At 51.4% G+C, this 19,612-nt stretch overlaps 2 protein-coding genes across 2 annotated transcripts; one reads left to right on the top strand and one right to left on the bottom strand.

The window, feature by feature from the left end:
- Positions 1-6: 6 nt before the first annotated feature.
- FTH1 (ferritin heavy chain 1) lies at positions 7-4,562 on the bottom strand. Its single transcript, XM_015863682.1, has 4 exons — positions 4,158-4,562; positions 2,625-2,771; positions 1,054-1,179; positions 7-348 (listed from the first exon to the last, which is right to left on the bottom strand). Exons 1-4 carry the CDS (start codon positions 4,266-4,268, stop codon positions 187-189), a joined length of 546 nt encoding a protein of 181 aa, XP_015719168.1. The 5' UTR covers positions 4,269-4,562; the 3' UTR covers positions 7-186.
- Positions 4,563-14,696: 10,134 nt separating this feature from the next.
- LOC107314477 (scavenger receptor cysteine-rich type 1 protein M130-like) lies at positions 14,697-19,183 on the top strand. Its single transcript, XM_032445039.1, has 12 exons — positions 14,697-15,360; positions 15,473-15,793; positions 15,867-16,181; positions 16,261-16,563; positions 16,665-16,979; positions 17,057-17,371; positions 17,442-17,750; positions 17,827-18,177; positions 18,294-18,440; positions 18,526-18,615; positions 18,687-18,770; positions 18,926-19,183. The coding sequence occupies exons 1-12, from the start codon at positions 15,168-15,170 to the stop codon at positions 19,087-19,089; spliced, it is 2,907 nt and encodes a 968-aa protein (XP_032300930.1). The 5' UTR covers positions 14,697-15,167; the 3' UTR covers positions 19,090-19,183.
- Positions 19,184-19,612: the final 429 nt, after the last annotated feature.

Below are 19,612 nucleotides of genomic sequence, written 5' to 3'. Positions count from 1 at the left end.
AGAATCTACCTTGAACCAAGTCACTTTATTGGATGGAGGGCAGTACACAAAACACAAAAGAAAAGATAGCTGATATTTGGTACAGAGTATAAGAACTGTTTAATCTAGAAAGCTGAAGACGCATGCATTGCTGGACCAGTAAAGTAGAAGTCCCCTGAAACCCACAGGGTGGTTCTTGTCAAGCCTTCAGCTGTTGTCACATTCCCCAAGGGTGTGCTTGTCAAACAGGTACTCTGCCATGCCATACTTGGGTGCCCCCATCTTCCGCAGGTTGGTCACATGGTCACCCAGCTGCTTGATGGCTTTCACCTGCTCATCCAGGTAGTGAGTCTCAATGAAGTCACACAACTGGAAGGGAGAAGAAAAGGTTAGGGCTGAACAAAGCTCAACCTGCTGAAAAAAAATCATGCTAAGAAAAGATGAATCAAGGTTCTGAATGTATTTAAGAAGTACATGGTACAGCACTTCATGAGCCTTTATACATGTTGGTAGAACAGCCAGCTACATTGCTCCCTTTAAAATAAGTCCTTCTAGCTGCACAGGATATTTTCAATAGTACTCTGAGAACAAGTTAATTCCCAGCTGGAGGCTTCACTACAAACATCACTACCAAGGCTGCACTGAGGCTTTTTTAACTAACAGGAAGAGGTTCATAGCATGAGTCTGAATCGCAGCAGCCTGAAGTGGCAGCAGCTTTTATCATCCCAAAAAGTGACTTGGAACCTTGCGGCAGAAGCCCCCAGAGAATAAAGCCATACTTTGCAAAGTGGCGTTCACACGAGCATCTCCTGTTCTCAAAAGCACCAACAGAAGGGTCTGAGCACAGCTACACACCCCATGCTCTGTGACAGACCTTTGCCACTCTAATACAACTGGTCCTCTGCTTAACAGAAACACCAGGACATCCCTTCTCAAAGAGCTGCACTACTTCATCCCTCTTTCACCACTAGGAACAGCAGGTACATACAATTCACACCCATGTGCACAGCCACACATATGCGTGTACTGCCCACTCACTGCACAGCTATGCTCTCAGCTTCAGCATCCACTTACATGTGGGTCATTCTTTTCAGTTGCCAGTTTGTGCAGTTCTAACAGCGACTGGTTCACGTTCTTCTCCAGGTGCAGGGCACACTCCATTGCAGTCAATCCATTCTCCCAGTCATCACGATCTGGTTTCTAAAAGGTAAAAGGCCACAGCCATGTTTTCATAAAGCAAACAAATCAATAGAAAGCAAAGTCTTTTAGGTCGGTCTCAAAGTCCATCTAAAAAAGCAACTCACTGCACTACCCATTCTCCAGTAAAGCTCTTCTACCCAAAACTCCTTAAACACAACCAAGCTCAAGCATTTGGGTCTCGCATAAAAAAGAACCAAACAACCTGGCACTCACATTGCACTTAGGACAGAACTGAATGCAGACTAAAGCCACAAGCAGACATACATCTGTTCTCCAAGACCTTCTTACATTACATTCTGTGAAATCTTAAAGGTTAAAAGTCAAAACTACCTTTCTTTTTCCCCTTCTAATCTCATGCTCTAAACACCTAAGCAGGTGCCAAGTTTTTGGCTGAAACATGCTAAGCTTTGTTCATAGTGGTTGGCATGATGCCACTGAGAAGAAAAACAGTATGATAACGCAGATGTTTTAGTTGTTGTGCAGAGCTCACACTAGAAATCAAGCACCTTTCAGCTCCTTGTACTGCTGTGCCAGCAAGGGGCTGGGGGTGCACAGAAGCAGTGCAGCAGACTAAAACTGCAAGAGATTGCCCATGCCATATGGTATCAGGCTGAATAATAAAGCTGGGGGAGTTTGCTAGGGGTGGGCTGCCACCTTGAGATTAGCTGAACACCAGCCAGCAACTGCACCACACATCACTTCTTTAGTATATCCCTTATATTTCCTTCCATTTCTGTCCTGTCAACTCCCTTTTGTCTCAGCCTCTAAAAATCCCTTCTCTAATGTTCCCCCCATCGCAGTAGGGGAGGATTGAGGGGATTGAGTGAACATGAGATTGCATAGGTACAACCTCAAAGAAAACCAAACTGTTTAAGATATCCAAACAGGGAAGCTGAAAACTATTTTTCTTAAGTGACCATCACTTACTGTTTTCTCCATAAAGATTTGCTATGTATCAAACTGAACATGCTAGTAGTAAATCAAAACAGTGGAAAAACGAGTAAAGGGAGCAAATTATGCCATGAAGTCTTGCAGCAAGTCCTAATTAACAACTGGGAAAAGACTATTTTGTCATCTCAGCTCTAGTCACAAGAGTAGAAATCCAAGAAGGCACATGCAGTTCAACGTAAATGAACCACTTACACTGTAGTTCACCATTCCCAGCACCACCACCACCACCCTCTAAAACCACTATAAGCTACATATATGCAGCTGTTCTTATGGAGGAAGTGACTCCTAGTAGGTCAGCAAGTTAATGTGCATACCTAGACTTTGCCCAGACTGGCCACCACACACAGATAACAGCAACACGTGCTCAACCACTGGCAGCTGCTGCTGCTTTTCTACATGAAGCCTCTCAGGGAAATTCCTTCCCAGACAGCCTGGAGACAGGCCCTAAGATTAGTACTGCATTAGGCATAACAACCCAGAGACCTAGAGCTCACCTTGATGTCCTGCAAGAAGATGCGCCCACCTCTCTGATTTTGCAGCTTCATCAGCTTCTCAGCATGTTCACGCTCCTCATGGGACTGGTGCAGGAAGTACTTGGCAAAGTTTTTCAGAGCCACATCATCCCGGTCGAAGTAGTAGGACTGAAAAATAAGAATTTGTGCACTGAGAAACTCAAGTCTCACTCTAGCTGCAGCACAAAGCAACATTTATGCTGTAACTTCAAACATCTCAGCCCTTCAAGAAGACTAGAGCCCAAGAGGGGGGTTACCAGCAGCACGACAAGCAGCAGGGTAACATGACCAAAATCCTCCCTCTATGGAAAGTTCAGCTTTCCCTGATATATTTAAGCTTTACTTGATTTTAATCCATGTCCTGCTTAGTAAATACAACTAGCTGGATTTGTGGTTCACTTATGAATACGTGAAAACCCACACACCACTAAGCTCTCTAAGCTCTGCCACCTTGAGCACCTTGCTTTCCAGGATTGTTTCCTACTCTTTTCATTGACTCAAATTCATTGACAATGGTCTCAAGTCAAAGTTCTAAACGTAGCACCTGCTAAGAGTAAGTAAAGAGTGAGCAGAAACACTGAAGTACTTCTTCAATAACGCTTTCATGCATACTCCACCAGATTTAGCAGGTGTTAGACCAGCAATATGCTTCCTACTTCTGAGAAAGCCTTTAGTACTACATTTAAAAGCAAAAAGCTTAACTGCATTTAGAACACCTATTCAACAGCATAAACAGCTCTAGAAAGCCACATCTGTGACAACTGTTAGAAGCCATCCCACAACTCCTTTTCCTTTAAAGATAAAGAGCAGAATAGAAAGCTTTTTATCTGTGTATTACTTGTATCTTTGTATTTGTGAGTTATCTACCAGGGAAGAACCTGCAGAGCTCTGAGTTCTAGCAGCAGCAGCTCAGAGGCTCACAGGACGCTGGTGTTTGTGTACCACTATCACCAAGAGCCTGCAGTGGAGGGTCACGTCCTCGTAGTAACATAGCAGCAAGCACTTTAATCCTACACCAGCACACTGCGATACAATACAGGTAGGAAGCTGCCTGCAGAGGTCAGAGCTGCTGTCTGAACTGCGGGCACCAACTCGAGAGCTGCGTGCCAAGCACAGAACCGGGGATGCCACGGATTCCTCCTAATTCACTTCAAAACCGGGACCCGAGAGCCGTGCCTCCAGAGAACGCCAGTGGGAGAGCTGCCAAGCGCTCCATCGGGCAACCGCCGCTACCCAGCCCTGCCCCAAGGGCAGCGCCGCCCGGCAGCTCTGAGCCGCGCCGATAACAGCAGTTAACGCCAGGCCGAGGCCGGCCCGGAGATAAGAGCCTCCCTCCCCCCCTGCATCCAGCGAGCTGCGCGGGCCGCCCCCTCCCCTGGGGGGAGGAACTGAGCGCGGCTGCGCCGGGAGGCACCGCCCGGAGCCGCCCCCCGCCGGGCCTTGCCCGGGCCTGTCCCCGGAGATACCGGGCCCCAACCCCCGCTAAGGCCTTGTCCGCCCCGCTCCGGCGCTCACCATGCTGAGGTACACGTAGGAGGCGTACAGCTCCAGGTTGATCTGCCGGTTGATGGCGGCTTCGCAGTCCTGGTGGTAGTTCTGGCGCACCTGGGAAGGAGGCGTAGCCATGGCGCTGCCGAGATAGAGAGAGATCGATGCGATGGATACGACGGCTGCTGCGGTGGCGGTGGGGGGAGGCGGCGGGTCCGAGCGCGGCCGGTTCCGTCCAAGCACTGTTGACGCAGGAACCCGCTCCGCTCAGCCTCGCCGACGCGCTCTGAGCGCTCCCGCCCCGCTCCGCCCCTTTTATACCGCCGCCCCCACGGGGAGGGGGGACGGGGCGGGGCTTCCGTGCGCTGCCCGCCGGGCGCCGGCCGGGCCGCCGTGACTCAGCACCCGAGCGGGGGGCGGCACTTCCAATGCGGGCGGGACCGGGGGGCGATGGGTCAGAGATGGGAGAAGCCTAAAGGGACCATGGAGCAGCAGGGCAATGGACAAAGGAACCGTGTGCACACATAGAGACGCCAAGCATGGCCTCCTGCTGCTGTGCCATCACCTTTCTAATGTACCATTAGAAAACGCTGACATTTATCAGGAGCACTCCAAGCAATGGCAATGTGAATCACTGAGCCTACAAGCTCTGGTTGGCTTCATTTTTCCTCAGACATGCCCCGTTCTGCAAAGTTTACTATGGTCTTTGAAGCTGTGATTGCCCCCGGGTGATGCATAGGGGTGTGTTTGCTTTTTTAGCTGGGTGTCTGAAAGAATCGGGCAGCCGATGCCTTCCTTTGTCTCACGGCTTTCCTGTCGGTTAACAGTCAGGAGTCATTAAGATCGTGAAGTTAAGGTGGATGGTGCCTCTTGCTTCTCAGGCTGCCAGCTACATTTGAATTCTCCTGTTCGCCTCCCACGCTAATGCTTATGTAAAGGAAGAAAGGAAGAAAGTTGTAACCGCTGGGCAGAGTTGCATTATTGTTTACATAGTGTGGTATTTTCAGCAGCTGGAAGCTGAACCCTTGCTTTTGGCTGGAGTTGTCCTCTCAAAGCACAAACCCCTTTATAGCTTTATGATCAGGTAGGCCTCTATACTGCCAGCCGATGGCAGAGCACAGCTCAGTACTCCAGAAGGGCTAACCTTGAACCTACTTCCAAACGATTTCCCAGCAGCTTCTAGATTGCAAACCATTGCTTGTTGTTTTTTTCCAGTCTCATTGTGACCAAGCACGCATAAATCCTCATTACGGTGTTTCATGAAAGGCTGCGCAACAGCACAATTCATAAGGAACTGAGCAAATACCCTATTAATAACAGGAATGCGTCCTCTGTAGTTTGAACAGTCTGTGCCACCCGTGATCAAATGTCAGTAAGATAAGGGAAGCAGTAAATTCTGCTTTTTTAGATCAATGGCAAGTTGCACAAACACACACATCAACATCGACAGCAGCAGATTTTGCTTGGTCAGAATAGGAAACATAGGGCTGCAAGGCCATGCATCACGGCGTCTTGGGGACAAACAGAAGGCCTGTCTCTCACTCTTGTCTGAAAGTGTTCAGGTTTAGCTATAACCAAAACTTCTCTGTCTCAAACTACCATCACAGCGCTTTAACTTTGTTCCATCATGTTTTCCTTTGGCTTGTTTTAAGCCCTCTTTCATCCTCCAGGAGTGCAGTTATGGGCATGCTCAGGAAGCAGCCTGGCAGAAGCATTATCGTGCTCTGTCCAGGCTTCACATCAAATGACATTCACATCTGTTAACCAACAAGCTCATCTTCTGCACCCAGCAATGCTTTGCACACTACTTTCTGTCATATTACTTTCAGCAGCTACTAGCTGGTTGCATGTCTGACCATTATTCATTAAACTGTTCAAAGTAGTGGGGAAATCCTGGCCCTTTTCATTTAAAGGCAATAGATGAAACATCTTGGTGTATTGAGGAAAAAGAGCCCAGTAGTCCAAATTCTTTCTTTCAGTATCCTTTTGCACACAAACATCACAGCTGCCCGGGGGCTGATCCATCAACTTAGCTGACAGCATGCACAGCCTTACTTTGCAGCTGTGTCGCCTCTTGGCTATTTGTTGGTGTGAAGCAGAAGCATTCTTCCTGCTGCCCACTGGCAAAAGGCAGTTTACTGTTTGCCCACACAAGCCTCAAATTGTTGAAGACAGTCACTGTTTCAGATCCCATCTGAAACAATGGAGCAAAATCTCTCTCTGTTTACAGCTTAACTGTTATATGTCAAGCTCAGATCAGAAAGTCAGCCATCTCAAGGACAGTAACACTTAGTTTCCTTCACGTGACAGCTTGAGACATCAACTTCAGTTTGGAAAAATAATCCCAGCTCCTTTGACAGGTGTTTCTTTAGATATACAGGATATATAGAGACAATATACAGAAGCCATGAAGTCAGAATTGGTTGACAGAGGTCAAGGTCTAGATACAGAAAAAAATATGTGTGCTGTTTCTACACACCTCAGGGTTTCTCAGCAGAGTGAATGGCACACGCTGTGTGTGATGCTGGACAGTACACACCAAAAGTAAATTCTGAGCTTGTAAAAATGGGAGTTGGATTTTTTGCTGATTCACTGCCTTAGCAAGATCTTAGCATGTGACTTAGGCACCCAGGTCGACCTTTGACAAGAGGCGTTCCTCCATGTGGGCAGAGGTCACTGCAGTCAGGCAAGGCAGAGTGCTGAAGAATGTGCATTGATCATCTGTACAAGTGGTTCCCTTCTGGCTTTAAAACACTTGGTTTCTTAATGGTTAGAGTCCTAACACATCTATGTTAAAAACACAACTGTTGGTCTAAATCCAGCGAGCGAGAGATAGCTGAATATGCCTTGAATATTACAATAACAAAAACAAAGCAGCCTTTCTTCAAAGCTCAAAGTCCTGTAAATAAGATAAACCACACGTCCGGTCAAATATTTGTTACAGAGAATTTTATTCCACCCACACACAGCCTTCGGTGCAATGCAGCCTGCAGACTTTGGGTAAACACAACAGTAACCCCAAACTTGGCTCCAAGCTCCATCACGTGCCTGGAAATTTGACACTGATCTCAACTGTTTTGAAAGCCATTTACTGAGAACATCGGGGCTCCGTTTGTTCTGTGAGAAATCCTACACACAGAACACTGACTGCAAACCCCCCCCCCCCGTGTCCCCTTGGGTAAAACACTGTTTGGTTCCTCTGTTGTCTCACTTAGGTGCGCAATTTCCTGGGGAAACTCCGGTTTTAGGCAACAGGTTTCACAGAGTACTTGCAGCTCTGGATGCAAATGGCCGGTTACGCAGAACTGCCAGTTCCTGGAAGCACAGTCCAATGGCAGAAACACAAAGGCTAACAGAAAGTTACTCAAGGAAACGTGCTTAGGAGGCGGTCAGCAGCTCTGACATAGAAAAGTCTGTGCTTTAAAGGCAAGTAATACAAGACCCATTTTGGACAGACACTTTTTCTATGCAGTTAGAATTTTTATCTCCCCCCGCCCCCAAATATTTTTGCACAGAGTCTGAACTGACTGCCCCAGGAGGTGTCACTTCTCTAATTTGTTCAGAATATCCTTCTAATTTAATTTGTCTTCCTTGGCATGCGTTGGTAGGAAAAAGCGCTTGGGGCATGAGGGTGAGGAAGAGCAATGTTAATTAATATTACAATAGTTCTGCCTGCTCAGCATGGCCAGAAGCAAGATTTGGTGCATTTACTAGCGTGTACCAGCCCCGTTTATCCTAATTGAAGAGCGGTGAGTCAGAAGCTCTAGATTTGGTTCCTATTACAGCCTGTGTCAACAGCCAGTGGGAAATTTCTTAGTACATCGGAAACCTTCATCCTATCACGAATTCCACTGCCAAACACGGATAGATGCTCAAGTCCTCATGGAGAGTCGGGCAGCTTTCAAGAATGAAAAAAGAAGAAGAGTGGGATGCACAGACTGAACATACCTTTTTTTTTTTATTAAAATATGTGTTTTTGTTGGGTCCCATCCTGCCTGTCCCTAGTGCTATCAGCTGAAGCCATCTGAGATACAGCCATGTAGCTCTTCTAAGGTTTCTCTGTCCCATGGCTTTGCACCCCGATCAGGCTGCCCACCTGCCTGTGTGTGTTCATATTAGTAATTACTGTCCATCCCCTAGACACCATTTTGACAGTTTGGGTCTTAGTGTTTTAACTGGATGGGGAAATAAAACAAGGAAAAGGTGTCAGCAGGCTACAGTGAGGCAAGGCTTGACTTGGTGTTATTAAATCGATTATGAGGACTGTGCATAAATTCATCAGACGTTGTTATCTGTGGGCACAGTCCAATGTTTCAGCAACCAGAAAAAAACTCTCAGGACAAGCCCTTGCAGCCAGCTACATGGAAAGGCAGTTGCAGGAGCATGTGGTGCTACAGAAAGGAGTATATCCATTCCTTAGCAGTCACATTGGGCTTTTTCACAACATAGCACTAGCTGTATTGGCAGCTTCTGTGCAAAACAGATCAGGAGGAATCATGAAACCCAGACGGACCATCAGACTCTTATACCTTGGCAATCAGATAACATTGCCCCATGATTTAGCTCAGCATTCTGGAAAGAGGCTCCAGTTAAATGCTCTTACTATTAGTCTCATGAGTTAGTAAGTAGTGCAGGCTCTCATCTAGGACTGCAGCCAGCTTCATCTCAGGTTTAGGAAGGCTGGTGGAATACTTAACCTGACCTAACACATCCCTCCCTCCCCTCAGTTATTCAGCCTTATAAGCAGGCCTGCTCAGTCATGCATGGACACACTTCATCAAACTTGTCTCAGTAGGCCAGAGATGACAAAGACTGAAACCAGTCAAATCAGGAGCTTCCCAGTAAGACAGGAAAACAGATTTCTGCTCCTTGCCTCTGCTTGGTGCACTTGGTTGCTTCTGAAAGCTCTCAGACGTTCCTCAGACACGGACTGGCAAAGGCTGAACACTTCAGGAACAAAACATGCAGACTGAAAATCTCCCCATATAGAAGCTCCTTATTGTCCTACAGGTGCCTTCATAGAGGTGACCATTGCAGATATTGGCATGAGGTCTGCATTCTTCAGCCACAACTGGAGTTGACTCCCCCAATGAATGCCAGAAACAGCCCTTCTTGATGCCACTGGGGAGCATATACCTTCCTATGGTCTGAGTAGACTGCCTGTGCAGCTCCCCTTTGCCCACTAAACACCTAGGACTTGGCCAAGATGCCAAAGATGATGATCTGTGAAGATGTTAAATCAGCCCTAAAGCAGAAGTGACTGTACTGATTTCTCTTACAAAGCATTTCTCCGGTCAGGAGGCGCAGGTTGAGCAACAGGCTGACTTCAGCTAAAATCACGGGGTGGTGGAGGGAGCGGCTCAGATGCTAAACCATGTGGATATTACTGAGGTCACCATGTAAGACACAAATTCCCTGATTGAGAAGAAAATTAAGCTAGAATTGCAGCACTGTTACTTAATCCAGGAAACTCTGTCAGTAAAATCAACTAGAGGAACTAGCCCCGCATGATCACACAGTCTTTTACTGGAATTCATAACTGCCTGCATTCTTGGGCATAATGAATCTTAACTGGCACTGAATACTGCCTGACACAGGCAATTCCTGCTTCTTTCCCTGCCCCTAATGCCCTCACTATAGCAGAGGCTCCCTTGAGAATACTGCTGCATTGAGCCCAGGACCCTGCTCAGCCAGAAGCATACACACCAGCCCTTTGCTCACTCGTTATCCCAAGTGCCTCAGTTTCAGAAAGAAGGGTCAAATGGATTTTCCATCAAACTTTGTTCTCATTTAACACCTACTCCCATATCACATTGCCTCTCTGATCAGTCGATTCAGACCTGCAGTCAAGGAACAGGCTGTCCTATTGCCCTAATAAAAAACACCTTTGGATTTACAAAATCTAATGAGCCAGAACCACTCAAACATAGTTCACCAGCAATTGTGATTGGTGCTAAATACAAACAAGTAACATTTGCTGATCATACTGTTTGAAGAATAGTGTTTGGGCAGAATATGAATCTCCACAAAATAACTCCACCATTTATCTACCTTCTTCATTTGTCCAGAGACTCACTTGTTAAGAAAAGCTGGTGTTGATGAGGCTTCTCTGATTTCTTCATCATCTCATATTCTTGGAATCAATTGGGTCTACTTCCCCCTCTGTAAACATGAACATTTCTAGATGAGCAGAATGGACCACAGCTGCCAGCCCTGAAAGAGGAGACCATTCCCTTCCAGTGTTTGCCTCTAAAAACCCTTCTCCTTTGCATCCTGAGCTTTGTAGTGCCTGCAAGGCCCCATGTCATCACAAACTTCCTCAGGTGGGAAGGGTTCAGCATCTACTTGCTTTACTGTAGAGGTCAGAAATCTGCTTGATCCAGAAGTGGATCAGTTCAAGAGAAAGGAGTTCTTCCTAGATGACTTCAGCCTGAACTGCCCTTATCACATCACAGTGATAGTCACACAGAAGCCTGTCAAAACAAACCTGAAAGGAACTGTAAGTTCGGGTTGCTGAAAAGGAAGAAGGAAGGACAACGAGAACTATTTGTCTCTATAGCCACATCCAGCCCAAGAAACACCACTGCATCATGAGACTGAGAAACAGGAAGAAAAGAAATAACACCATTTCCGCTTCACATCAACCAGATTTTTTTTATTTTTTTTGCACCTGAGGTCTCTCAGAAGCGCCTTCTTCTGGCAAGACACGGTAGAAGCAGTTCTACTTCCCCTGTGTCACCACCAACACAGGTCTCCTTACAGTCAGGCAGACCTTTAGTCTCAGTCAGGTTCTGTTTTCCTCTTAGGCAGGAATATCACAATTGAGTAAAACACCATCTGTAACAGCAACCAAACTCTAAGGCTGGGAAGAAGAGCCTCTTCTGAGCCAGCATGCAACCTTTACTCATTTTCTTCTTTGAGGAAGGGTTAACATTTCATTTCTAGGCAACACATTTTGCCTGAGGTCTGCAACAACCAAACAAGGAAGCACAGCATTCACTTGCCATGAGCAAATTTTTTGTTACTGTGGGAAATCAGGGGGTTTTCCTTGTTTTATACAAGTCAGAATTCAAAAGAGAGAGAAAGGACAGCAGGGAGATGCCAGTGCTATCTTCCAGGATCATTACAGTTTGCACTGCTAACACACCTGCCTAATCCCGTCATTGTAAAAGCAAGAAGGCTCATTTTCCTGTACTTTCCACTCTGCTGATCTTCATATACATTAGCTCTGCTTCCTCAGGATGTACAGCAGTGTCATAATTCATCCTAGCCTTCTTTTCTGCAGCAAAACAAATCCAAGTGACACTTCCCTCTCACCTGACTGCCCTAAGGCTATCTGTAATGCCAGAGCATCTCCCACTCTTAGGCCCAGCCCAGCCTGTGACCAACAGCTACAATGCAGGGGCCCCTCTGGGAAAAAAAAAAAAGTGCAGTTTTGGCTGTGCTGATGCCCACCAGACCTATTCCTGAGGTCAAGAACAGAGGACTTGGGGAGCACAGGCACAGAACCTCGTGCTTGAGGCAAACAGCAGCCTCAGATCCTCATGTGCACTCATACCCTTTCTACCAGTCTCCCTGCTTTATTCCTCCTGCTCCCACCATGGGCTCCCAGAGCAGTGCAGTTTTCTTGCACTCCTCCTAGTCCAGCTCCTGCCCTTGTTCATAGTTTTATCAGTTGCAAAGTCCAGATATACCTTTCTGGAAGCAGCACCTGTACCTTGATAGCTCAACTACTAACATAGCCAGAGGTTTATTTCTTATAATCATTTCCATTTTCACTTTGTCAAGTCTCCATCTCAGCACTGTTCTCCTGTATTTTCTTCTTACCATCATAATGCAGAAGTCTTCAATCAGTTAACCCAGATGGAATGAATACTGCCACACACTCACATACCCTCATTGATGAGTGTGACAGATCAGACTTTGATCCCGTCAATTCCTGCCTTTAGTATTCATTGCTGTACTGGAAAAGGCCCTTCATCAGAAACCCTTAAAAGAGCACTCTCTTAACACAAATGCTGATGCATCACCTTTGTGGCTATGAACTGCCTTTCCCTTCCTCCCTCTGCCCAGTTTACCACTAACCTGAGGATTTGCTGAAGTGACTTTTGTCCCACTAAACCAAAAACCAAGAAAATACCATCCAACTACACCTCCATTTCCACAACAGAAAGAATTTACACCTCCTTTTAACTGCCAAAAATGCCAGTCTGAGTCATCTGAAATCCTTTTATAATCATTAGATCATTTACAATCACCTGTTTCACTTGATTTATTGCCAGCAAAGGAAGGCTGGGTGGCCAGCACAAACTCACAGCCAGGTGCTTTGATAAGCATATTTGGCTGAGCAAGCTGAGTCTCACCCTACTCTTGCTAGTAGGATCACCAGGTCTGAGAACATGCTGCTTGTCAGCGGGAAGGGGACACACCTGAAAGAGCTCCCTCAGAAGCAAGAGACACCATATCAGAGGTCCAAGACATCTCTGCACCTGTCTCCTCCTTCAGTCTATAGGCATCTGGAGTACCAAAGCAGGGGAAGTGAATCACCTACCTTCATGCTGGAGTCCCAAGTAGAGAAGCATCACTTCATACAGTTATAACATTTCCCTGCAGGTGGCACATTCTCTTCAAGAAATGTGCCACAGCTCAGTGTACACAAAGCTCTTCAGGTCCCTGGGCCCTGCTAGGGCCCCAAGCTCCCTCGGTTGCAACCCTACGGATGCACAAAGCCACAGTGCTATCTCCAGCAGTGCAGGTGGCACAGCAGCTGCATGCAGTTGATGCCAACAAAGGGTCCCCGTGCAGGGGAAAGTTTCCATTTGGGGGCCCACTCTCCATGGGCACAGCCCCAGACCCAGCTCAAGGACACACAGAGCCCAAGAAGGCTGGCTCTTCTTGGGGACATGTTGTACCAAGGTCCCATCCTGGGGCTACCAGAAATAGAGCTAAAACTCATATTGCAGCAGAAAGCAGGTTCAGGGGATGAAGCAGGTCAGGGGGACATCAACAAAGCCCAATACCTGTAGGAAGGACAGAACAGCCAGGCAAAAACATCCCAGCAGGTCCCTATATACTGATGAAATGCTCCTCCCCCTAGTGATTGAAAAGCCAACAAGCAGGTGCTGTGAGGGTGCTCTCTCTCACTCACATGGAGGGGCAAGAAGACAATGACAATCTCAAGGGCAGCCATGGCTGCAGTCCAATTACCAGCGGACTTCAGGATCCTTAGGGCAGCAAGGAGAGCACACGGGTAGCTCACAGCTCACAGCCATGGGCTTCAGGACAGCAGAGGCTGGCCTTCACAAAGAGATCCTTATGAAATAAGTTTACCAGAAAACAGAAGCCCAAATATAATAATTAATGAAGAAGACTGACATGTCTGCTTAATTAGGAGGTCAGTGTGTCCCCACAGGAACACAGGTGCAGGCATGCTGCCACGCGCTGTGGTTTCACCCTGCAGGCAGCTGAGCAGCACCCAGCCGTTCACTCACTCCGCCCCTGCCCCCAGTGTGCCATGGGGGAGAGAGCTGTAAACAAACTTGTGGGGGAGATACAGACCAAAAAGTGCAAAAAAGGAAAGCAGTTACAGAAATGAGATGATAACTGTACGTGTATGTCACTACGCACACATTCACCCCCCTTTTCTCACACGTTCTGATAAGCAAACCTGGGTAAGCTGACTCTCACCCTGCAGTTTGCTGGGAGGATCTCCCCTTCTGAGGACACCTCCTTTGTCAGTGGGAAGAGCACACACGTTAAAGAGCTCCCTCTGACACGAGAGAGGTTGGGCCAGGGGTCTGAGCCACCTCCTGCGCTTGTCTGTTACTGCACCCTCTAAGGACCTGCAGAGGCGGAGGTCAGGATTCCCACAGCTGATGTATGTTCCCGATGGAAGGTGCCGGGCAGCCGCCCCTGGGGTTTCAGTTCAAGTCCAGGAACGGGCTGTCCTTCCCCATGTGCTCTATGCCACCGCTGTGTGCTGCTGCCAGGAGGAAAGGCGGCTTCCTGGCTGGCAATGCTCATCCCTCCCGCGCAGACCAGGCCTTCCTGCCAAGGCCCCTCAGCTGGGCACGGAGCTGTGGCTGCAGAGCTGCCTGGTGCTGCTGGCAGAGCTGGAGGCCCAGCCCTGCTGAGCCCTGCTGCGGGGCTGCTGCAGCCTCTTGGGCCCCTCTGCGGCCCGCTGGGAGGCCGTGTTGGTGTTCTGCTGAGTGCAGGGCAGGGCCGCAGCTCAGCAACAAGAGCACAGCGGGGCGGGAGCAATGCCCGGGCTATGCTGGCATCCCCATCCTGCACCTTGCATCCCCACAGCCTCAGCAGGAGCCCGGCCCTGCAGCCGTGTTCCCAGGAGCCCCCGGTGCCCACCGAGCTGTGCCGCCATGCACTGACCCTGCAGCGGGGCCGGGCACTGCCCCACGTCCCAGCCCTGTGTACAGCAGGTTTCCCTTTTGAAAGCAGCCACACAGCCATCGCACACTTCCTCCTTCCCCAGCAACGGGCTGCACGAGGAGACATGGGCTGGGACAGTTCAGCCCTGCAGCCTTCCCCTGTGGAGCTGTTGTTGCTGTGCTCAAAGCAGCTGGACAGCCCTGGGACTGCTACAGTGGTTGGTGTTGACGCTGGTTCCCCATGTGGGGGAATACAATCCCTCCTGGTCATGATGCAGGGTAGGTGTGGAGGCTGCATGTCCTCAGATGCAGGCAGTGCTTTGTCCTGACTGATGTGAGGGGCTAGCGGTGGCTTCCTGTGCATGTCCATACCAGCACTGGGACCTTAATCACCTCACTACTACCTGCAGAACTACAAAGGCAGGTCCAGCTCCCCACCATATTGGGGTATGCACTGGGGTGACGAGATAGACCCTATTGGGTCACACCTGACCCTGTGGGGACCCACTGTAATGGTCATAGCCAGAGCCCCAGCTCATGGACATGCAGCACCCAGGAAGGCTGGCTCCCTCAGGGACATGCAAGCACCAAGAACGCTTGTGGGGCTGTGTGACGCCAGAAGTGGAGCCAGCCTCATATTTGGGCACGAAGCATGTTATTGGAGGCTGGGACCCAGCAGGAGGCTGATAACCCTGCTGATAACAGCTCCCACTGTATCTCACCATCCTCATTGGCTCCTGCCAGCAGGGGCTGCCTATATCTCCCCCTCCTCGTGCTGAGCGTGTGGGTCATGATGGTTCCTGCCAGGGTGCTGGGACTTCTCCTCTGTGTGCAGCTCTGCAAGGGTGAGTTGTGGGGAAGGAGGATGGCCATGGGACAAGGCGGAAGCAGAGGGTCAGTGTTGCAGCCATGGGACAGGCACACCCAGGTTCAGCCACGTCCCCGGGTTGTCCACAGGCAGTGAGGAGCTGCGGCTGGTGGATGGCGGTGGGCGCTGTGCCGGTCGGGTGGAGGTGAAGCATGAGGGCGAATGGGGCTCCGTCTGCAGCTACAACATCCAGTGGGACATGCAAGCAGCTGGTGTGCTGTGCCGGCAGCTGGGCTGTGGGAAGGTGGCCCGTACATCCACATATTCCCTATTTGGGAAGGGTGAGGGACGCATCTGGCTGCATCACTACTTCTGCGACGGCACTGAGGCCACCCTGCAGGACTGCCGTAACTTGGGCTGGGGCAAACACTTCTGTGACCACGAATGGGATGTTGGAGTGATTTGCTCAGGTAAGGTGGGATGGCTGGGATTGGTACACCATGACTGGACCCCGGGGAGGGCTGAGACCAGTCCCTGATGCAGAGGCAATGGAGCTGAGGCTGGCAGACGGCGGGGGACCCTGTGAGGGGAGAGTGGAGGCAAAGCTGCGGGGACGCTGGGGCACTGTGGCTGACAAAGCCTGGAACATGAATCATGCTGAGGTGGTGTGCCAACATCTGGGCTGTGGCTCAGCTGCTCACACTACGCATACCTGGCGATTTTCGGAAGAACACATTCCGCTAATGTTGGCCAATATCAGCTGCAAGGGGAATGAGAAGGCCATTTGGGACTGCAGCATTAGGGGTTGGGGTCCATACAATTTTCCTCGTGATCATAACACCTCTGTGGTTTGCCAAGGTGAGAGCTGGGGACACACAGCACTATGGGGAGCCCTTTGCCCACGTCCCTCAGCCCAGCAGCCCACCTCTCCCAGCAGGGTTCTCCCGACTGGTCGGAGGGGACAGTGAGTGCTCAGGGAGGCTGGAGGTGCGGCAGGGCCGGTCCTGGGTCAGCATCTGCCATGGCCATGTGAACCTCATGGCTGCCCAGGTTGTCTGCAGAGAGCTGGGCTGCGGGACAGCACTGGCCCTATATGGGACTGGGCAATTTGGACCAGCAGAGGGGTCATTCTGGGATGGTTCCTTTGAGTGCAATGGCACCGAGCCCCTCCTGTCCGCTTGCGCACAGCAGCCTCTCAACATCCAGACCTGCACACAACCCACTGCTATCATGTGCTCCCGTAAGTACAGGGGCCATGGATCTGAATCAGCCCCTTGTAGCGTGGTGCACATGGTGGGGGTGTTTCTCTCCACCAGCCCCAACACCCTCTCTCTGCTGCAGCCTACACCGGGTTCCGACTGGTGGACGGAGGCTCAGACTGTGCTGGGCGGGTGGAGGTGGAGGCACGAGGGGTGTGGGGGCCCCTGTGTGCCACTGCCTGGGACCTGCCCGACGCCCATGTCCTCTGCCACCACCTGGGATGTGGCTCTGCCATCTCCATACCACCACCAGGCCACTTTGGGATGGGTACAGGAAGGCTGCGCAGCGACGCCCTCAGCTGCAGTGGGAGCGAGCGGCACCCAGGCGAGTGCCCTGTGGAGGTGCTGGGGCAGCCTGCCTGCACCCCCGGGCACACAGCCGGTGTCAGCTGCTCAGGTGGGTGTGGGGAAAGTGGGAACTCCCAACGGGTGGGGTGCACTGCCTGTCCCCAGCACACAGCTGGGCTGTTGCAGGTGTCGCTGAGCCCCTGCAGCTCCACGGTGGGGAGAGCCGTTGCGATGGACGTCTGGAGGTGGCTGTGCGCCCTGGAGTCTGGGCCCGTGTGTCTGTGGGGCTGTGGGACAACGGCACTGCCACTGTGGCGTGCCGGCAGCTGGGCTGCGGTGTGCCTGAGAAAATCTATGCTGTGCTGGACAATGGCTCCAGCCCCATGGAGTTACAGGAGCTGCAATGCGCTGGCACCGAGGAGCTCTTGGCACAGTGTAACGTATCGGGGATGGCCAAGGAGCCCAGCAAGAGTCCTGTGGGTTTGGCCATTGCCTGCTCAGGTGAGTGCACTGTGAAGGGCCGCAGGCATCACGCTGCCATCCCCATCCCCAGCCTGACATTCCCACACAGGAAGCAAGCAGCTGAGGCTGGCGGGCAGCCCCAGGCGCTGTGCCGGCAGGGTGGAGGTGTACAGCCAGGGCAGCTGGGGCACCGTCTGCCAGGACACATGGACCCTGCAGGATGCAAACGTTGCCTGCGCCCAGCTGGGCTGTGGAAGGGCCCTGGAGGCACCTGGATCTGAGCGCTTTGGGCCTGGCACTGGGACGCTGTGGCCGGGTGCTGGGCACTGCTCTGGGTCAGAGGATGCTCTCTGGCACTGCACAGCCCCAGTGCAGCATGGCTGTCGGCGTGGCGGCGGTGCAGGCGTCGTGTGCTCAGGTGAGTGCTACCATCGCTCTGGATGGGAGCAGCCCCACCACCCTTGGGGTGCAGCAATCCTCTGACCTCGTTGCAGGGCTGCTGGACCTGAGGCTGACGGGGGAAAGCAGCAGATGCAGTGGGCACCTGGAGGTGCTGCATGAGGGGACGTGGGGTCATGTTTGCGCCAATGACACCAGCCCTGCCACGGCCACTGCCGTCTGCCGACATCTGGGATGTGGCACTGGGGGAAGTCTGGCAGCCTTCCCTGCAGAGGGCTCAGGCCGTGCGTGGCTGAGCTGGGTGAGTTGTGAGGAGGGGGCCCGCTCCCTCTGGCGCTGCCCCTCAGCACCCTGGCAGCTGCAGGAATGCGGCCCTGCCGGGATCACACACATCACATGTGACGAGGACACCAGCGACAGGAGTGAGGTCACCAGCCCAGCCCCAGGTAGCAACCACTGGGACAGAGACGCCTCAGCAAATGGCTCTGCCCATGCTCACTGTTCTCTAACTGCTGCCGTTGGATCCCCATGGGGCCTCACCCTTCCCATCGCTGCCCCACAGCTCTCACCCACAGCACTGTCCCGCTGACAGCAGAACCAAGGACCGTGTCATCGCTCACGGTGCTGTGCGTGATCCTGGGGACACTGCTGTGCCTGGCCCTGGCTACCCTGGCTGTGCTGGCACACCGTACACGGGCCCAGTGCCAAGGTGGGCACCTCTCTGTGAGTTCCAAGTGACAGGGAAAAGCCTTGGGAACACTGGGGACACCGATGCCATGCGTGCTGCCTTGCAGGCCGCAGCAAGGATGCTGCCTCCGAGGCTGTGTATGAGGAGCTTGACTACAACTTGATTCCTGAGTACCAGGAGGTGCCCAGCCGCACAGGTGGGAGCAGGATCGCCTCTGTGGCTGTCCCCATCCCCTGTCATGTCCACAACACACTTCCTCCACTCCAGGTTCCCTGTCTCAGGGCTCAGGGAAAGCAGAGTCTGATCACAATGGATATGGTGCAGAGGAGAGTGACCTCCAGGTGTCCCCAGGTAGGGGCACGGGCACTGAGGTGCACTGTGAGCGCAGAAGGGCACAGGGAACCCCTCTGTGGGAACCCAGCCAAACACGGGACTCATGCGTAGGTGAGATCACAGATCCCTTCCAACACTGTCCTTACCAGCATCCCCTCCCTTTTTTGTCACAGAGTCCCCTGCCCAGCCCCAGCACAGCCCCTCACATGGCTACGATGATGCTGTGGCTGTGCCGGAGGCGTCTCCCTCTCCCCACCCCGGGGATGCCCCAGCACAGCCCCCCGAGGACACGGGGTATGATGATGTTGGTGTCAGCACCATGGGGACATCGCTGTGAGCAAACTGTGGGGACATGGCTGGAACTGGGACCTGTGTGCCCTGTGAGGGGTGGTTCTGGCCTTGGCATCATCGCCTCTCCCTGCCTGGTGCACAGAACAGCAGCAAAATGCTTCGTTCTCCTTCCTGAAGCTGGGATGCAACAGATAATCTCCTTGTTTTAACATTATTTTTCTGACTATTCCCTTAAAGTCACTTCTTTATTAAAGCATAAATCTGTGCGGAAACTCACTTCCGTTCTTGGCTCCTGTTCATGTGCACGTGGGCCATCCCTTAGGGTTTGGGTTGAAAAGCTGGATTTCAGAGACAACCCCATTGGCTCTGGACACGGGGATAACAACAGAAAGAGTCTGAAAGTGGACAGAGAGGCGGTGGGATGGCTCCCAGGCGTGCTGCGCTGCAGTGGAAGGACAACAAGGAGCGCATGCCCCCACAGGCACACAGGTGCAGGCACGCTGCCACGCGCTGTGGTTTCACCCTGCAGGCAGCTGAGCAGCACCCGGCCCTTCACTCACTTCGCTCCT

Source organism: Coturnix japonica, chromosome 5 (assembly GCF_001577835.2).
Source record: "Coturnix japonica isolate 7356 chromosome 5, Coturnix japonica 2.1, whole genome shotgun sequence".
NCBI lineage: Eukaryota > Metazoa > Chordata > Aves > Galliformes > Phasianidae > Coturnix > Coturnix japonica.
This window is presented reverse-complemented; position numbering and strand designations above follow the sequence as displayed.